This window comes from Lineus longissimus, chromosome 9 (assembly GCF_910592395.1).
Source record: "Lineus longissimus chromosome 9, tnLinLong1.2, whole genome shotgun sequence".
In the NCBI taxonomy this organism is placed as follows: Eukaryota; Metazoa; Nemertea; class Pilidiophora; order Heteronemertea; family Lineidae; genus Lineus; species Lineus longissimus.
This window is the reverse complement of record NC_088316.1, coordinates 5,412,992-5,432,397: the sequence shown is the minus strand read 5'-3', so window position 1 is coordinate 5,432,397 and position 19,406 is coordinate 5,412,992. Positions and strand designations below refer to the sequence as shown.

General features: G+C 39.4%; 1 protein-coding gene and 1 long non-coding RNA gene across 2 annotated transcripts in view; one reads left to right on the top strand and one right to left on the bottom strand.

Moving 5' to 3' along the window:
• The first annotated feature begins 1,241 nt into the window (after positions 1-1,241).
• LOC135493686 (uncharacterized) overlaps positions 1,242-19,406 on the top strand; it is a 38,994-nt gene continuing 20,829 nt past the window's right edge. The window contains exons 1-2 of the long non-coding RNA XR_010448272.1: positions 1,242-1,506; positions 8,989-9,073. This is a non-coding gene — a long non-coding RNA (uncharacterized LOC135493686). The remainder of the gene's footprint in view (positions 1,507-8,988; positions 9,074-19,406) is intronic.
• Positions 13,398-18,396, bottom strand: LOC135493958 (uncharacterized). Its single transcript, XM_064781651.1, has 4 exons — positions 18,256-18,396; positions 15,572-15,676; positions 14,290-14,478; positions 13,398-13,795 (listed from the first exon to the last, which is right to left on the bottom strand). Exons 1-4 carry the CDS (start codon positions 18,314-18,316, stop codon positions 13,437-13,439), a joined length of 714 nt encoding a protein of 237 aa, XP_064637721.1. The 5' UTR covers positions 18,317-18,396; the 3' UTR covers positions 13,398-13,436.

Sequence of the window (19,406 nt, the reverse complement as noted above, 5' to 3'; positions counted from 1 at the left end):
GAATCTTTACAATCATCATGATCTTGATAGCCGTGTTTTGACTATTGAAAACCATAACGGTATACTGGAAATTTGATATACCCATTTCTAAGGCCTATGCAATTCCTACGCAACAAATAAAGTTAAAGTTATGAATAGAAAAAGAGAGAATTCAAATAACATTCAAAAACAAAAATTGTGTACCTTTTTACCTATTTATGCCATTTTGTGTACCTTTATTTCCAGTACCTTTTTTTCCGGTACCTTTTTTTCCGGTACTTTTATTTCATGTACTTTTATTTCCTGTTCCTCTATTTCCGTACCTTTTTTTCCTGTACCTTTTTTCCCTGTACCTTTATTACCTAGATTCAGGCCAATGTAGTACACAAAAATGAGTATATAATACGAGTAATTATGCAACGGTCATTCAAGAGGTGTGGAATTTGTGTTTGTTAGGGGTAATTATCATACGTGCTAATTGACAAGACTTTTCTTGAAATGGACATTTTGATGTGGTGTTTGTAAACGCCTATACCAAACTGTGATACTCAACCAAACCATACTTTTATACGGAATAAAAAATGCACTGTACATGTGGCGTAGGTGTTCCCAAACTTTTTGTGGGTAGTGTATATTTTAGGAGATATCATATGGAAATTTCAAGTATTCATTTACTTTTGACCGGAGGTGTACACACACTTTGCGTATGCAAAAAACAACAACACAGAGCAAACGCCTACGTGCGTAAACCTGTTTCGAGTCAAGTTGCGAAAACACCTTTTTATTTACTTCGGTTCAAACTTGTACGATCATGCATCGCCTCAATAGACATACCTCGATGTGACTTATTATGCAGAGTCTGACCTTTTGACATACTGTTTTATAGGAATGCAAATTCAAATCATCAGATAACACTCCTCTAAGCTTTGTTATAGTCGTGTGATAAACATTCTAGATTATGATCATCTCATCTTTTCATTCTCTTGACACATTTGACCTCACACATACTAAGCATGGTATACATATATAACCTATTTTTTCAGATTCGATGGACATGATGGATATATGCATTTTGTTTACACTTTACATACAGTGTATACATACGAAACCATTACACTCACTACGTTGTGTGAGTGATCACTGGTTCCAAGGTTTCACTGTTTCCAAGCTTTATCACCTACCATGCTCACATTGATTCGTTGAATCACTTCTCCATAATTGGAATCCTGGAAGCAATGTGAGGTTTTCGATTTAAATCAGTCATGGGCCTGCTGGGGTATTGTGTGGTGGTGATTCGATGAATATTCATCCAGATTCATCGAATCACCAACACACATTCAGTGAATGTTTTCGAAAATGAAAAATATGTCATTCAAAAGTGGCTAAATACAACTAAACATACATTCGTTACCGATATAGATATCAATTTTTTGTCGGGAATATCAACTGTCCGGATTTACGAATTCTTTTTCCACTGACAGCTATAGATTTCGGTTGAGCGAAATTATCAGCCTCTACGGGAAGCAGGTAAGTTGAAAATGATGCGTACCAACGAGAACTCGAAATACTAAAGCAATCAGAACTCCTTCAAAGAAAAGTAAATGCTAATTTCAAGGGCGGGAATTCTGTTCTTTGTTTTCCAGAGACAGTCTCTCAGGTTTTAAATGGCATTCAGTCGATTAGCCAAAATGGTTTCACCTAGAGTCAACCCAAATGTCTGAATGAGTTTGTTTCCAGTTTTGGCCAAAATGACTTGAAATGAATAGATCTACCATGGCACAAAATGGAAGCTACCCTCACCGAAACGCAGTGTGATATCAGTCAGGATTCAGTCAGGTTGCAGTGTTACCTCACATTTTTATGGCAGTGTTGAAATCAGTGGAAAGCAGTCATAGGGAGTGTTTTTCAGTCACGCAATACCAAAGCATACAGTTATACAGCAATCAAAAATAGAGGTTAGGGAGTCATAAGCAGTGGTAAGACAGTCAAAATCAGTGGTAAGGCAGTCAAAAGCAGTGCTCATTTAAATATTTAGGCTGACTGATTTCCACTGCTTTTGACACTGAAAATGACTCCCCACTATGCATCATGCACAGGGCTGGCAGTGGGGTTCAGTGTTAATTTAAATATTTCGCAGCACACTGAATCCACACTGAAACACCACTGATTTTGACTGCCATTTCCAAAACCTCTTGGAGGGAGCAGTCATTTTCAGTGTTAATATGAATAATTTATTTAATGGCATGCAGGCATGGATGCCGAGAGAGGTTTGGGGGACGTGACCCCCCTATGCTGATGACAACCAAAGAAATTGTTCGAAAAAGCAAAAACTTCTAGCGAACTGTTACTTTTGCTGTCCTATTTTAGACGGTGTGTTTGCGTCCAATATGGCAGTGATGACGTCATCTGCACAAATAGAGGACATCGCCATTGCATGATGACGTGACACAGTAAAAAGATGACAAATTCACGTCCTTGACCTACGTCATTGCAAACTTTGTCATAATGACAGTGGTCAGATGGGTTACTAGACAATTGAAACTACACATGGCACATAGCTACTGTCAGTGATGTCAGGGATTGAAGCTAGATCAAATTGACGTCCAAATAAAGTAACTGCACGCGGCCTGTAGAATAATGGTCTACTGATTGATGTGTATTGAGCTCCCATGCAGATAATTTGCAGTTTATGCATACATTACAATTAACACCTATAGGGCCTACAGTAGATGCATGAAGATACATGCAGATATCTTGCAGTGTATGCATGGATTACAACACCTATAGGGCCTACAGCCTTCTTGATTTGCTGAAAATACAACTTCAGTGTCTGTCTGGATTACCCTTTTTGCATTCATTTGGCTCCTTATGTGTTCCAATTCAAACTGACTAAAACTCCCCTCTTCTCATATTGAAATTCGGGTAAATATCGAGAAATATGAAGAGCTACCATGATTTCTTGAATGTTTGACTATCAAATTCAAACTTACTATCTTCCTGTCTCAGGTTGCATTATGGGTGATATTTAACACTGAATTTGACTGCAATTACCACTGCTTTACACTGCCATCAAGTCTTAATCTCACCAGTCATAAAGCAGTGGTTTTCAGTCATGTTGAAAATGCCACGGGTTTCGATCAGAGTTGGAGAAGTGGAAATCAGTGGTCTTTCAGTCATAGGCAGTGTTTTTGAAATACGTCGTTCATAATGATATGCAGGTGGCAGTGCTTTGCAGTGGTCTTTCAGTCAAAATCAGTGGTTTTAAAACATTTAGAAAAAATGATATGCCTAAGACAGTCATATGCAGTGGGGGTTTCAGTCAAAAGCAGTGTGATGCAGTCATTTTCAGTGCACTGCCTTTCGGTGAGGGTAGTGTTGATCTAGCAGCCAGGGGTTAAAGTGTTGAGGGTTGGCTAGAAGATCATTTCTAGAGGATATTAGATGCACTATTGTTATATTTTGGCGCTAGTTTTACAAGGATATACAGTAGAACCTCTCTTAGCGGACACCTCTCTATTAAGGACAACCTCTCTATTAAGGACACCGGTTTTGGACCCAAACTAGTTGTTTTCATTCAATTTGACCTCTAATCAGGACACCTCTCTATTAAGGACAGCACTTGTCAGTCCCAAGGGTGTCCTTAATAGAGAGGTTCTACTGTATATGTATATCATTATGTTTACTTATGCTACTGCTAGAGGAAGGTGCTGATGAAATATCCGAGCATGCCACCAGCTTTGATATCTGGCTTGCTCCATTTTACAAACCCAGCCATTCAATGATAGTCTTTTAGCGTACTTGCCTTACAGAGATGCATCCTAATAGTTTATCTACAGGGTGGCCGAGAATTATCTTCCCTCACACTTCCCACAATGGATACACAATAGAATCCTATTGTGTGAGGGAAGATAATTCTTGGCCGCCGCATCCTGTAGTACTAGTGATAAAAAAGATTTCTTAAAAAACTTGAGAAATAAAAATCTAATTTCTACCAAATTTCTGGCTGAGAACAAAACTTTTGGTTTGATCCAATTTGCATAAAAGCCAATGTTCAGGTTTATTTACATGTATCTGTCAAGCCAGCATGCCAGTGCCAGGTATATTGAACCAACCTTTTTATAAGTCATGTGGGTGGTATATTGAAACTCTTCGCATGTTGCCATGAACATGTTGCCATGAACATGTTAATCAGTGTGTGACCCCCAGACAATTAGAGTGGTATTGGTATGCAAATACCCTGGAGTCACGAGTCTAAACACGATGGTGTCTGTTACCAGTATGTATGGTGATTTCATTTCGTCTAAAAATAAGCTTGAATCAACCCTTACTGAGGTACATTCTACTTTCTATAATGCTTCGGCAGCTGAAGATAGTTCAGGTTAAAAAATATGTGCCATGGAAACCAACGTATGCAGACAAGGAGGATACCGCGGTGACGTCACGGCTTTTCCAAGATGGCGCTGCATATTGTAAACAAACTCGATCCACGGCCAAGGGAAAATCAAGTCATCAAAAAAGTTAGATTTTTCGCATCAAATCAGAGTTATCAGTACTTTTCTGCTATGAAATAAGTCTTCAGACAATAAGCTATCATTTGAATAATGAAAAGTGCTGTTTTGATGGGGAAAAATAGGTTTTTTTAAACCAAATAGCCGGCACCGATCTTCCAAAATTAGCGATGGTTTCAAAACAGTCTCCCAGATATGGGGCAATCTCTTCATTATCATAATGGAATTTGGAGGCATGTTTAAAGAATTTACAAGTTCGAGACCTGTAATACCTAAAACTCGCATAGATCCCCATAGATCCCCTCTATTTGTCGAGTTAGCGTCCCTGTAAGATCATGCATTTTCGGACACTAGAACGAAATCTTCCTGCGGATATCGCGGTTTCGGTGATGATTTAAGGAGAAATTGACTGTTCTTAGAGTTGTATGGGACAGATATGAGTTCATACTTCATGAATACATGAATATATTATGATATGGGCGGGCTTCTAAGTCAAAAAACAATAACAAACTCAACTTCATCTCTACCGTGTATCGCGTAGTGCATTGCCTAGTGTATTTCGTAGTGTATTTTAGCGGAGACATTATTTCCCATTATTTCCGCACTTTGGCCACGGCAAACGTCTTTTTAATTCGTGGAAGTTAATCTGCTCTGTAAATTTTATTCTACACAGGAAGAATCCATACTAGGTATTGCAATATTTCATGTCTATTGGTGTTTTTGTGTACAGGAGCGCACCAGACAGTGAGACGTGGAAATGTGTTCAGTGCTGGTGCTGTCAGTAGACTGAATCTGATTGGCCATAGCGATCACTAATATGGGTCGGGATCACGTGATGTGACGTCACCGCGGTATCCTCCTTGGTATGCAGACTACATGCAAGGCTATATCCCAAAAACGAAAGTGTCTAGTCTTGGAAAATTAACTGTCGTGATACCACAAGGGTATGTTAAGTTTCACCCATTTTATCATTTTCAAGCTTTTATGATAATGACTAATATTACTCACTGATTTTTCACTTTTTTTGCCCATACTTGATAAAGGCACAGTATGTGCCGAAAGCTAGTACCGGGTCCTCGGAACAAATTATACAGTCTATCATGAAAACGGTGCTACTGTTACTTTTAATCTCTTCGTTATTAATATCATGCTCGATAGGCACAGCATCCTTTCCGAATATTACTCAAAATGCCAATGATTATGCATCTTGACCCTCAATGTTTTGAGAGCGTTATCACTCACCCAAAGCCTTGACATTTTCTGCCTCAGAAGCTGTTTTTTAGCCCTGGAAAGTACATGTAGTCTCGATTTTGAACGTACTCTCTACTATACAACAGTAGAGCATTTCACTGTTGTCGATATCGCATTAAACAGTGAACATTCTACTGTGTGTTTGCTTTTGCGCACATTCTCTGCGCAACGAAGAATACCATTGAATATTACATAAATATTGCATGTCAAGCCATAGAATAGTCAAAATAATTTGTCAGCTAAAAAATTATTTATACCTCATACTTTAAACCAAACCTTGAAGAAATCGGCCCAGCAGGTTTTGCACAGCGACCCAAACCACTGTCAAAGTGATTTTTAATCGGCGGATACGCAAATCATGTATGGAGCCAAGACGTGTACATTATGTACTGTAGACAGTGTGTGTTTACATTAGCAGACGATGTTTGTTTGAAGCGAGTCCAGGCCCAACTTGAATGCCTTGTACTTTCTGTTCGTGGATGTAACAGTCCCACCCAATGCAACCTACCTACTTTGTGGGTGTAATTCAAGACCCTGACAGTATCACTGTGCAACTTCCTGGCTTAAAACGCCGTAAATATGCTGTTTTTTATCGCCGATTTCGTCGAAATCTTAATGGCCGCCATTTGCAATATCGCGTCATCGATGACGTCAGCCGTGGAATAATGCCGTGGAAGAGTCAAAATTATCGCATGGCACGTGGTCGTGAATGACGCGACGTGATTGGCTCACATACTAATGAGGTATGATAATCTGGAATATTGTTGAATGACCACGTGTTTTTAATTTGTGCTATATATAGTTTTTGACTGTAGCCGAATAGACAATTTGAACTTGAAATTTTGACTCTTTTATTTTATTTTAGCAGTGAGGATGGGCGGCTACAGGCGGTATCATTTCCAACAACATGTCACAATAAGATACCTTTTTCCCCTATGTGCCAGGAGTATGAGGGGTTGGGGCGGTTAGGTCCTGTCATTCCCAGCCGCCAGTCACAATCTGGTAAATTTTTGTCTCAAGTATGAATTTTGGCAATGATTATGGGTCGGGGTCCTATCATTCCCAGCCGCGAGTCACAATCTGGTAACTTTCTGTCTCACGTATGAAATTTGGCAATGATCATGGGTCGGGGTCCTATCATTCACAGCCACAAGTCACAATCTGGTAACTTTTTGTCTCACATATAAAGATTGGCAGTGGTCATGGGTCAGGGTCCCATCATTCCCAGCCGTAAGTCACAATCAGGTGACTTTTTGTCTCACATATAAAGTTTGGCAGTGATCAGGGGTCAGGGTCCTATCATTCACAGCCACGAGTCACAATCTGGTAACTTTTTGTCTCACATATAAAGTTTGGCAGTGATCATGGGTCGGGGTCCTATCATTCCCAGCCACGAGTCACAATCTGGTAACTTTTTGCCTCACGTATGAAGTTTGGCAGTGATCATGGGTCGGGGTCCTATCATTAACAGCCACGAGTCACAATCTGGTAACTTTTTGTCTCACGTATGAAGTTTGGCAGTGATCATGGGTCGGAGTCCTATCATTCACAGCCACGAGTCACAATCTGGTAACTTTTTGTCTCACATATGAAGTTTGGCAGTGATCATGGTTCGGGGTCCTATCATTAACAGCCACGAGTCACAATCTGGTAACTTTTTGTCTCACGTATGAAGTTTGGCAGTGATCATGGGTCGGGGTCCTATCATTCACAGCCACGAGTCACAATCTGGTAACTTTTTGACTCACATATGAAGTTTGGCAGTGATCATGGTTCGGGGTCCTATCATTCCCAGCCACGAGTCACCATCTGGTAACTTTTTGTCTCACGTATGAAGTTTGGCAGTGATCATGGGTCGGGGTCCTATCATTAACAGCCACGAGTCACAATCTGGTAACTTTTTGTCTCACGTATGAAGTTTGGCAGTGATCATGGGTCGGAGTCCTATCATTCACAGCCACGAGTCACAATCTGGTAACTATTTGTCTCACATATGAAGTTTGGCAGTGATCATGGTTCGGGGTCCTATCATTCCCAGCCACGAGTCACAATCTGGTAACTTTTTGTCTCACGTATGAAGTTTGGCAGTGATCATGGGTCGGGGTCCTATCATTCACAGCCACGAGTCACAATCTGGTAACTTTTTGACTCACATATGAAGTTTGGCAGTGATCATGGTTCGGGGTCCTATCATTCCCAGCCACGAGTCACCATCTGGTAACTTTTTGTCTCACGTATGAAGTTTGGCAGTGATCATGGGTCGGGGTCCTATCATTAACAGCCACGAGTCACAATCTGGTAACTTTTTGACTCACATATGAAGTTTGGCAGTGATCATGGTTCGGGGTCCTATCATTCCCAGCCACGAGTCACCATCTGGTAACTTTTTGTCTCACGTATGAAGTTTGGCAGTGATCATGGGTCGGGGTCCTATCATTCCCAGCCGTAAGTCACAATCAGGTAACTTTTTGTCTCACATATAAAGTTTGGCAGTGATCAGGGGTCAGGGTCCTATCATTCACAGCCACGAGTCACAATCTGGTAACTTTTTGTCTCACGTATGGGCCCACTCATTGTTAGTTCAAGAAGCGGATAATAGACGGCGAAAGCATCTGGCCAACTGTGAACTGTCCACTGTGTAAGCGGAAAATGGAGACAGTGAAGAGTTCACTGTTTTATGCGGAGCATGCTCTGCGATTTTGGACCCATCGGAACATCTCTTACCTAACGATTTCGGTAACTGCAGTAGTATCCGACAGCCTACAACCCTGTGCCAATAAAGTGGATTCTAAAAATGCACTGCACTTGCATTAGTTGGAGCGTTGCCAAAACAGGCGACGAGGTTGAACACTTCCGATCGGCATTGACCTTTGCCCTCTTTAAGTTTTAATCTCAGCACTGTGATTGGGGCACGCGCTGTGGGCTTGTGGTATTCGACTCGATGACTCGATGACTCGATGACGCGATCGTTGCTATGTGACTCATATTGGGCAATTTAGCACAATTAGTTTTCATCACTTTCAGAAAAAATCTGAAATGTTCTAGAAATGTCCTTTCCATTTCTCTTCAGACCCTTGTTAATACTGTGGCAGGTACTTCTAAATCAAATGTGTGAATGAAAAAGTGCCCAGTCTGCCAGTATCGTCCATATCATACAAGGACTAAAGGTTGAAGATGTAAATTCTACAAAACGATGACAACAGAACTAGAATCATGCTAAAATAAGCAAACATTGTTTTTATCTTTTCAGAACTTTTGATTAATATTCTTGTTCAAATTGGATTAAGACTAAGAGACGTTAATTTTGGGATACTCAAAACATGAAAAATACCAAGGTAGGAAATCTATGCGTATTCTATCAGATTGATTTAGATTTTGGAAGGAGGAGAGTTCTAGTTACAACTTGTAGACGTGGTGCGGTTATTAAGCGAGTTGACCGAATCACTATCTTAACTTTCATTTCACTTTAAGGCGGTACACCATTCATATTCAATTGTGGCTAAAGAAAACAGCAATGCATTTACACAATGGCAATGGTGTAGTGCAGTTTTAATATCATACATGCAAATAGCATTCCGCGAAGTTACTATTTATAGCTCACAAGGTCATTTGCAAAAGATATTGATGACGTTTTAGTCACGTGACAGTCGGACATCGACACTTATTTCCACGCATTTGAGCTTATTTCAAAGTCAATTATCTTTGACCCTGCATTGTTTTTAGCATGAATGATGCCATAGAGTCAGAGAGAGAAATATTCAGAACAATTATGTAGTATTTCCAACACTCGGACATGTGCCAGATTGAATCTAACTGCCCTAGTTAGAAAGCCTGAATCCATTACGAAACCACATGTTTGTCTGACATTGCCTGTAATTCAGCGATGGGGAAATAGAGGGCAGCAGCTGCAGTGACCTCATCATCGCGGAATGCTATTTGCTAAAACTTGGAATTTTTAGTTGCATATCAGTCTACACAACGGCAATTCACATCTTTTTTAGTCGCTGGCACGGGGGGGGGGACCCTTGATAACATGATAGCAGATTTTAAAACCCAACAAAAGTCGAATTCCAATCACAAGTATGAAAATCGTCCTCTTGTCATGGCTGCAATGCAGGTTGCAGCAACTAAAATATGTGGTCTCACAGTCATCACAGTCTGAGTTGCTCCTCTAACTTCTTACCTTTTGCAGCAAAAATAAATGTCATTTCATAATGGTATTTATGGAATTATGGTTGGACTTTACAATTTGCAACATACATTTTTTGATTGAATGGCTACACTGCCCATATATAAGATAGGTAATTTTTCTACACAAAATTACACCCTAACTACATGTAACAACAAATACAGACAACTTTCTGTACCACACAAGAAATGAAGAGTTGCATCGCAAAACAAAAAATGCACCATATCCAACATTATCATGGCATTGTCCATAATGACATGGAGACAAATGTCAAGGCATTCATACAACAGGTAAACTTTTATGATCGATTACGTCCAAATCTTTCCAATGTGTTTTCTGTTATATTCGAAACTTTGAGGCCCTTTTGCTCAAAATGGCAAGAATGAATATCTAATTGTTTTGCAGTGAAAAGTCGTCAAATATTTCCATCACACTTTCAAAGCTGCTACTTACGACAACAACAAGAATTTTTCTTCAAATCTTCTGTCAACCTGGCCATATTTTGGCGTTTTCTGCATTTACAGAAAATTGCTGAAATATATATCCGGGAAAAGAAAATATAATCGAAACTATAGTACGAGGTTGTCAAAATGCTAATTAAAAAGGTTACAAAAGCTGTAATTTTAGAAAGCCGTGAAATAAGTTGGTCGCAACTATTTCCGGGTTTGAAGTAGGTGCTATCATACATGAAATACATGTATATACGTGTGATACAATGCTCTCTAAACACAACACAACACAACACAATTATACAATACAACGCTCCATGAAAGTGCAAGCTGGTGTACAATAAAGCAGTATGAAAAGGAATTCAAATGATTGCATGTGTTGTGCATAAAATAGTTTATCAAAACACCAGATGGAGCTACTCCATGCAAGTCTGATAACTTCGATCTGGCTAAAATACTAGACATTTTCTTTGGTGGGCCTGAGTAAAGAGTAAAAAAGACAGGGTGTTCCAGGCCATCATCTAAAAAGCCAATATTGTTGCCTACATTTCCTGCAAATCCTTTTTTCAGTGATGAAAGTTAAACATTTAGGCCTATGTGCCCGATTGATTTTTGACATCATACCTCCGATAGTTAGACAGATCGTGTCACTTTGTATCTGGGGAGCTAGTGCATGGGTTCGATTGAGTTTGGGGTTCCAACTTTTTTGATTCGTAATAAAAATTTTAATGATGTACTGTCATAAATTAGAGGCACCTAGATGGGGGACGTCAAGAAATGTTTTTACATAACCATCTCTGTTTTCCCCCATAAGAGAACAAACGTAGGCATCGTGATTTTCTATTGTTATTTCATTCCTGAATGAGTCATGAGTCATAGAACATGAAAATGCACATGTGAATGAGTTTATTATGAGCAAATACATTATTTTACTAAAAGCAAAATGAAAACAGTATAAATGTATACAATACATATAATTGCAGAGAAATATCTTCTATTTTTAGGAAACGAAAAAAAAAATGTGTTCCTGGCTCATTTTGATTTTGATCTTTATCAACCCTCATGGAAATTAGGTATGTCTTAGACAATGGTAAACTATATTTCAACCTCAAGACCAATCAATGATTCGTTTCCAATTGCCATCATTGTGACACAAAAAAATTCTTCCGCGTGTTGTTCTAAGTGTTGTAAGCTTGGCAGATGAGACGGACTGGTTGTTCCTTTCATTTGTTGTCTGCCTCATGAATTTCATGAAATCAGAGTTTATCAATTTCTTCTAATTAATATCTCCTGCTAGGTCATTTAAGCTCAACAGTTGTGCAACATGCACCTGGTTTTGCTGTGACGGCCGGGTCTCAATTTTAATTTCATTTTGATCTTTTAGGTCTCCTCAAATTTGTTCAGTCAACCGAAAACATGGTGGCCAAAATTTTTTCAGAAATGTTGGCAATAAGCATTGGTGATATTAACAAATTTGAGTTGAAAATTGAAGATGATTGGAAACGAATATATTTCATTGTTCAGGAGGTTGATTCTAGTGCATGGGTAGTTTCGTTAGCAATGTTCAATTTCTCAGAAAAAGAACGGTCAGATAAGAGTAGGGCAGAAAGGGTTGAAAATTAGTTGATGAAAATTTGATGTAAACTGCAAAATTTTCGTGAGCGGCTATATTTTGCAATTTGCGAAAATTTCAGAAAAACTTTAAAAGCAGAGAATAGGCACTAAACACCAACTTCCAACAGAGCCGCATGCACCCCGTTGTATTTTCCATCAGTAATATACTGGTGTCAATGGTTATCAAAATTGGCTTGTTTTATAGTTTCAAAATTCACACTAACTTGCAATGGCTTTAGTGACAGCATGTATCAAAGCCACCGTTGCACTCACTACTGGCGTTTGACATCTGGCGTTTTCAAAAGCTAACATATCTGGCCTATCTACAGCATAGAATGGCTCCATGACTGTTATTTTCACAGATCGAAATTACTTTCAGTTCGGCGATCATAATACATTCTTTGGATAGTTTGATTTTTTTGCCAAAGTGGGTTATTAAGGAAAAATTGCTCGCAAAAGTTTAGCAGTTCACAGTGTTCCTGTTCCATGTATTCGGCTCAAACAAGGCTAACAATCCAACAATCCATTGACTGCAGCTGTGATGAATTGTTCAAGAAAAGGCAAAGCCTCAGCAGCAGACTCGTTAAAGGGGGTACACCGTTAATCGGAGCCACCTGTTACACCAAGGGACTCTTCTTCTCCTCCTTGAGCAGTGTTCAAGTTGTCAAGGCTGTGCTCACTCAAAGTACGGCTGTTATAAAACGCGGAAATCTGCGGAAAAATCTAACTTGGCTTCATGGTGGCTACCTGAACCGCAGGTGAGAGTTTTTCATATTAGCAGTGTGCATTGTTGTGCGCATGAAGTACTCCTGGTGACAAGGGCTTTGGGAATCGCCGTTATATGGTGCGCTGTATGCGCCGTAAATCTCAAGCACCTTGTAGTTTGAAATAAACTTACTCTAGACGGGCCGCGAAGTAAGTTTTTGTGATTGCTAAAAATAGACTCCAATGTGTAGTCGCATATGGTTGGTTAGGTTCGAGCTGCAAGGAGATTGTCCTAAAAAATTTTCGTAGACCAGAATTCAGTTCGTCATCGACTTATATTTGAAGGAGGCATATTACGTAACGTACATCAATCCGGGCATCAATCACACTTGAAAGCAGCCTCGTAATGTGTTCCGTTAGGGAAGGAACCACGGTGGTGTCGAAGATAACATGCAAAGTTTATCAACACCAAGAAAAAAAGAGGGAAGAGTCGATCGGAATGGCATGAATGGCGCTCTAGAGGATTAAAATCTGACCGATGAAATGTGCAGATAACTGGTAGTTCTTGCCTCCGATTTATGATTTATGTTGTTATTTGTATAATATAATTATCATTAAATATTATGCGCGTATTAACTGGCGGCTTTGTGATTTTTCCGAGGATTTCCGCGGAATCCGCGTTTTATAACAGCCGCTCAAAGTAACCATCGGATTAACTTCACTAGATTACACCTCATCGTTTTAATCTGTAAATGGTGTCTTCACTGCGGTTTCAGATTCGTGGTCTAGGTCTTGGTCTTCTAATCCTTCCTTTGGCTTATCATTGTCGTCTACCTCTTCTGTTATCTTCTCGGAAGATGTTGGTTTCGGTTCTGGCGACTGTACGTGTGGATCACTTTCTTCATCTTCAATTTGGTAACCAATTTTATCAATGGGGATCTTGTCCACCTGGGTTTCTTTTTCTTCCGTCGTTTTCACTGCAGTTTGAGTATCTTGACTGCAGAATGTGATGTTCGGAGTGATGACGGTTGGCGGACCTATCAGTGGTTCCAATGCAGTTAGTCCCTTTTCAGGGTCTGCTTCAGGGTCTGCTGGTGTACCTGAAACATGTTTCAGTCGATACAATCTGAATGTATCTTCATATTGAATTATTATTGAAACTATAAACTATGAACTATGAAAGTTTATTGTGATAAGCTATTACAGAGTTCTGTGGACATCCACCCAAGGTGTCAATGTCAAGCCAGCTAGAGCCCTGTATTATACACTGTGTACATTAATTGTTAGGTTTTGTTAAAAAAGTACCCGTAGGACCTGACCAATCCTCACCAAATCTTATGTTTATTTGTGTTATGCTTATATATATGATGTGTATATGTTTAGTGTGTTAAGAAAAAGCCGTTACCAATATCATAACAAAAACTTTCAAAATATTCCAATACCAATTGCCACACTTCCAGTCACGGATGAATACATGTCGCCGCGGCCCTGATGCCATGTGACTTTACATGCAGGTGGAAACCTTTTTCACCAGGGTGACCAAAGGCACTGATAATCAAAGACAAAGTTCAGTGGTAACTTCAACTAAGCCTACCTTTTATTAGCTGAATAATTCTGGACTTGTTCTTTATAAGCTGCCATACAGCATAAAGGAAAATGCCTCCAGCAATAAAGCAGGCTAAAACAATACTGCTATTGTTGAACTCCCATCCAGTTATCGCATCCTGCTGCCTCTGCAGTTTCTCATTCCTGTCCTGCATATTCTCAAGAAAGGATGCTAAACCTGTAAGTGTGAATGTTGCAGGGGTATCAAATTATAAACAATTAAGTCCTGTCCTGACAATAAGCAGTCTAATTTTGGCGTTCAGGTTTAAATTAGAGGGCATGAATTGCGCATCACCAAACTGGCAGGTTATGGGCACTGCACCCATCACTTATAGCAGGGCTTTTGAATGATACAAAGGCCTACTATGGGAGGATGACTAAACCACAATTAAAGGGGATTTCACACGACCAATGTTTCGGCATTCTCGGGCAGTGAAAATGAACCTTCTCATTTCCTGTCAAGTCCAGCGAAGATCAAGCTAGACTCGGCCTGTTGAACATGTTGACAATAGGGCCTGCAATAGGGTTCCATTCAGAAACTTGCGTATGACTTGATGATGAATCTAGGTAATAAAGGTACAGGAAAAAAAGGTACAGGAAAAAAGGTACGGAAAAAAAGGTACAGGGAATAAAAATAGAGGAAATAAAAGTACCGGAAATAAAGGTACCGGAAAAAAGGTACTGGAAAAATAGGTACACGAAATGGCATAAATAAGTAAAAATGGTACACAATATTATTTGAATTCTCTCTTTTTGTATTCATAACTTTAACTTTATTTATTGCGTAGGCATTGCATAGTACTTAGAAATAGGTATATCAAATTTCCAGTATACCGTTATGGTTTTCAATACGCGGCTATCAAGATCATGATGGTTGTAAAGATTCTAGGACAATTCCCTCTGCAAAAGGGTTAACTGATAAATGTACTAATGTTCAAGTTCATAGAGACCCAGTAGTTACGAAATGTGGCCCGCCAAAAGATGACAGACACTTCGCCATAGCAAAAGCTTCCGGTACCTTTATTTCCAGTACTTTTATTTCCTGTACATTGTACTTTATTCCTGTACCTTTTTTTCCGTACCTTTTTTCCTGTACCTGTTTTACCGTATACCCTTGATGATGCATCAATTGCTTTGATACTGGCTGTTTCTCGGTAGGGCATATTGCACGTATTGCTTGTACGAAGTTTGCTTTTCAAAAGTTTCCCAACTTGAATTTGGTTTCACTTGAAAGCAGCCTTTGTAGGACAACCAGGAGTCTTTATACTTACATGCCCCTGGGCATTTGGTCAGGGATTTGTGACACACCATAGCTGTGCTGCAGTCGTCACACTTCCCAATTGCTTCATTGAAGAACTGATGTTTCGGACAAGAGTCTATTGTAATAAAAGAGAAGAGCAGGGACACTGTCATTCAGTGAATATCAAGGTAGAAAACTAGAAATTTACCATGTTGATGATAACATGGATGATGAACTGTCTACTGGCAGGTGATTGTGCATGGCTGCTTAGTCTGCATGGAGAAGTGCGTTTGTAAAGAATAACTCCTCCACATCTAAGTGCAGCGTGAATGCCAAAAGAAAGGACAAACCCTAAAGGGTTTCTTGGATGTTTTCAAAAAGCATCTTTCAGCTACAAGAACATGTAAAATTTGTGAATGAAAAGGCACGTAATTTAAATTAAATTCAATAGCCGCACGTTCACCACCTGAAAATGGACCACAAATCTTGGTTCGCGAACCAATGCCGCACCATCGAAAATCCACCAAGCGCGTACTCCAGCGCTTCAGCTAGTTATAAAATCCGGCAACAGATGGCGCGCAACAATAAGCAGAAAGCGCCATTTTGAAAGCGCTGCCTGTCGCCGAATCATCTAACTAGCTAATTGCCGATCCATAAGCGCGTACACCACGACAAAGCCGGACTTTTAACAAGCCGGGCGAATTTGGACCATCAAGCTTGATGGAATTTGGACCATCAAGCTTGATGGGACAAATTCGCCCGGCAATTTGTATCGGCAATGGATTGCCGAACCAGAACAATTTGTCGCGGCAATGTGGTGGTGTACGTGCAATTGGTCAACCAATATTTCGTGGTGTACGCGCAACTTGTACTTACTGACATCTGACATGTTTGATCCTTTACCTAATTAGCGTGAACAAGTGTAATTGATTGTTAGTTGTGTGTGTGTAATAGTCAAAAAGTGAAAACCCGACTGCCAGAACTGGAAAATTAGAAAAATAAATTCCCAATTGAAACATTCCTTTCGGAATACCTCTTAATACTAACTGCCAAACGATTGCGCCATTGAACTTGAAGATGAGTGTGTTGTCATCAAAATATGACCAGAATGCCATATATGTTGTGACTTGTTTATTTGTGCCCAGTCTATTTTATTTCCTAATACATACGTCATTTGTTAAAAAAAATTATATTTGTAATTTGAAAATTTGAAAATTTGACAAATTGATTTAAAAAATTTGCAACTGCATGCGTAAATACGCAGTGAAAGTAAATTTAAACCTTGCCGTTGTGTCAACATCAGGTATGCAAATACATGTACTATTAATTCTATAAAAATCTAAAAACAGCAAATTTGCAAACATACTAACTGCACTACGACAGTGAGTAAGTGTAAAGCATCCTTGTATTATCGGAAAATATGTGACGGGATTGTGTTTTCAAGAAAACAAAACCAGTTCTTGAATTAACGAATTCAGTCAGTCAGATGGTAGAAGTTGAAAGAAGTACCTCTCCCATTGACATGGAGATTCTTTGATGAGACAAGACCACTAATGAATATTCATAGGTTGGAGGGTCGAGGCCTATCAATTAGACGAGTGCATGTTTTTTACTCTCAAGTACATATTTGGAGAGGTATTGAAAAAATATTTGCTGTGGCAAGTCTACAGATATAAAGAAATTATTTGATGAAAAAATTAATTTCGAATTTTGCTAATTGGGTAATAGGGGGCGTGTTTTGAGTTTTTTCTGCCAGTTGGCTGAAAACAGTGGAAATATCAAAGTCTGTCTAATTTGTCGATTATAAAAAAATTTCCGTGGTCAATCACCAATTTCCATCGCACCAGTTACTCGCAAGACTAACCCGTATATCATATCCGAATTTCAGTTTCACTACTTGACGCGTTCTTTGATGCGTCGCGGTCAAACATTGACAATTTAACTGCTAAAAGGCTTAAAAAATCAATTGTGCTCTTGTCTCTGATGGTCTCTTCCTCATATTTAGCTAATCTCACAGATGCATCCCAGTCAAGGCAACTTGATTTTTCTGTGGCATGATGGGGTGGGGTCGTTGTGGGATGAACGCAAATTGAAAAATTGCAAATTCAATTCCATATTTCAAATGTAGAACAAACAGTGAAGGCAGACAAAATGAGTTTTTAGATTTGGATATGATATTGCACTGGATTAATCCGGTGTACAAGTTACAACATTGTTGATTATTCAATTGGCAAATAAATCAGTGGAAAAATCAAGAAATTTTTTTTTTCTGTTGGTGCTCCATGCACAAAAAGCCTTCACTCCCAGGACGTCACTCAAGAAAAAAAGATGCTGTACATGTGTGGCACTACCACGGTGGGAGATTGTGCCATCATTCTTGATTTAATGATAAAAAGAGCAGTAAATTTTAAGTCTTAATATCTTATGTTGAAATATCCCCCGAATGCCATTCCTCGCAATGTAGTCTCACTGGCACAGGCTACATGTAAGGTCAGCTGTCGCTGTTTCTGGAGATATGCAGTTGTGACGACTTGACATTTTTGAGGGGAAATCTTGGGGTAATATTTCACAGTGTAACATGTTTTGCATTTGATAAAGTAGATATTGAAGTGGTAAATTCGAAAGCAAGGTTTCTCCTGATACCATTTTTCATATTGCCCGATAAAACAGCTTATCAAAATCAATATCAAATATTAAATACATGTACATGCTTACCGTGCACACCAAGAGTAGTCACAATATATGCAGCCAAAACCACAGGTTTCGAAAGTGCCATGCTACAGGTCAGCCTTACACCAATTATTTAAACTGAGTATTAATTCAGATTGTAGTGACTCAAAGTTGAGACGTTACCATCAAGACTGCATAAATCGAAAAGGGCTAGTTGTCAGTTTTTTTCTCTTTTATACTGTATACTGGATTGCATCATTGTTTATTCCACTGGAAATCCCCGGAATTAGTCAGCTTGATCGGTCGGATGGCTATTGGCCAATGGCGAGTTGGGATGTGTTTTTGGCGAGTTTTCAAAACCCCGCGAAATGTGAGGTACCAGTCTACTGTCGGATCTCTATACTCAATTGACAATCATCCCGGTTTACAATGATTCTTTAGAAAAGAAACGCTTCTATTTTTAGGCTTTTGGAACGTGGGTTTGTAGTTGTTATGGACTTGTAAATCTTTACAGCAATCTTTTTGCTACTTTCGGTTAGAATTTTGGGAGAATTTCAAGGGAAAATGCTTCGGGGATGGTTTTTGGAGAGCGTAAAACAAAAGAGCATCGCTAGAAACCTTTGATTCTGACTTATTGGCTCACCGTTGGGGAGTCTATACAACACTGCTGTGTCCGTCGTCTGTCGTCGTCGTCATCGTCATCTGTATCCTGTTTCAAAAACTGTGGCATGTTTCTTAACCGCGAGAGCTATGAACTTGAAACTTTGTACACAGGCCCCTCAGATCAGGTGACCTCTGACAATTAATTTCGGTCGACCTGATTCTTCACTTGGCCACCAGGGGGCCAGAAGTGGAAACCTAAAGTGTGATATCTCTCCGAGTGGCTCGAGAACAATTTTATGATAATTTTCAAGATCACATGGGTAAAATTGCGTAAATTGGCTGTTTGAGTATAATTATGGCACGTTTCTTAACCGCTAAAGCTAAGCAATTCAAATTTAATACACATGCCTCCCTGCATCATATAACCTCTGACATCGAATTTCGGTCTGATCTTCTTCTCGACTTCGCCACCAGGGGGCCAAAACTAAAAAGGTATAAAGTGCAATATCATGCTTATTAGTTTCTTGTTTTCGATGAAAATATTATGGTAGGTTCTCCAAGCAAGGATACATCACATACCCAAAAAGTTTTTA

What these genes read in the sequence shown, in the direction of transcription:
- LOC135493958 (XM_064781651.1), bottom strand. Translation starts at nt 18,316, where the DNA reads ATGGCACTTTCGAAACCTGTGGTTTTGGCTGCATATATTGTGACTACT. An exon ending in GACTACTCTTGGTGTGCACG is followed by an intron (nt 15,677 to 18,255) that starts GTAAGCATGTAC and finishes TTATTACAATAG; the next exon opens with ACTCTTGTCCGAAACATCAG. An exon ending in AATTATTCAGCTAATAAAAG is followed by an intron (nt 13,796 to 14,289) that starts GTAGGCTTAGTT and finishes AACATGTTTCAG; the next exon opens with GTACACCAGCAGACCCTGAA.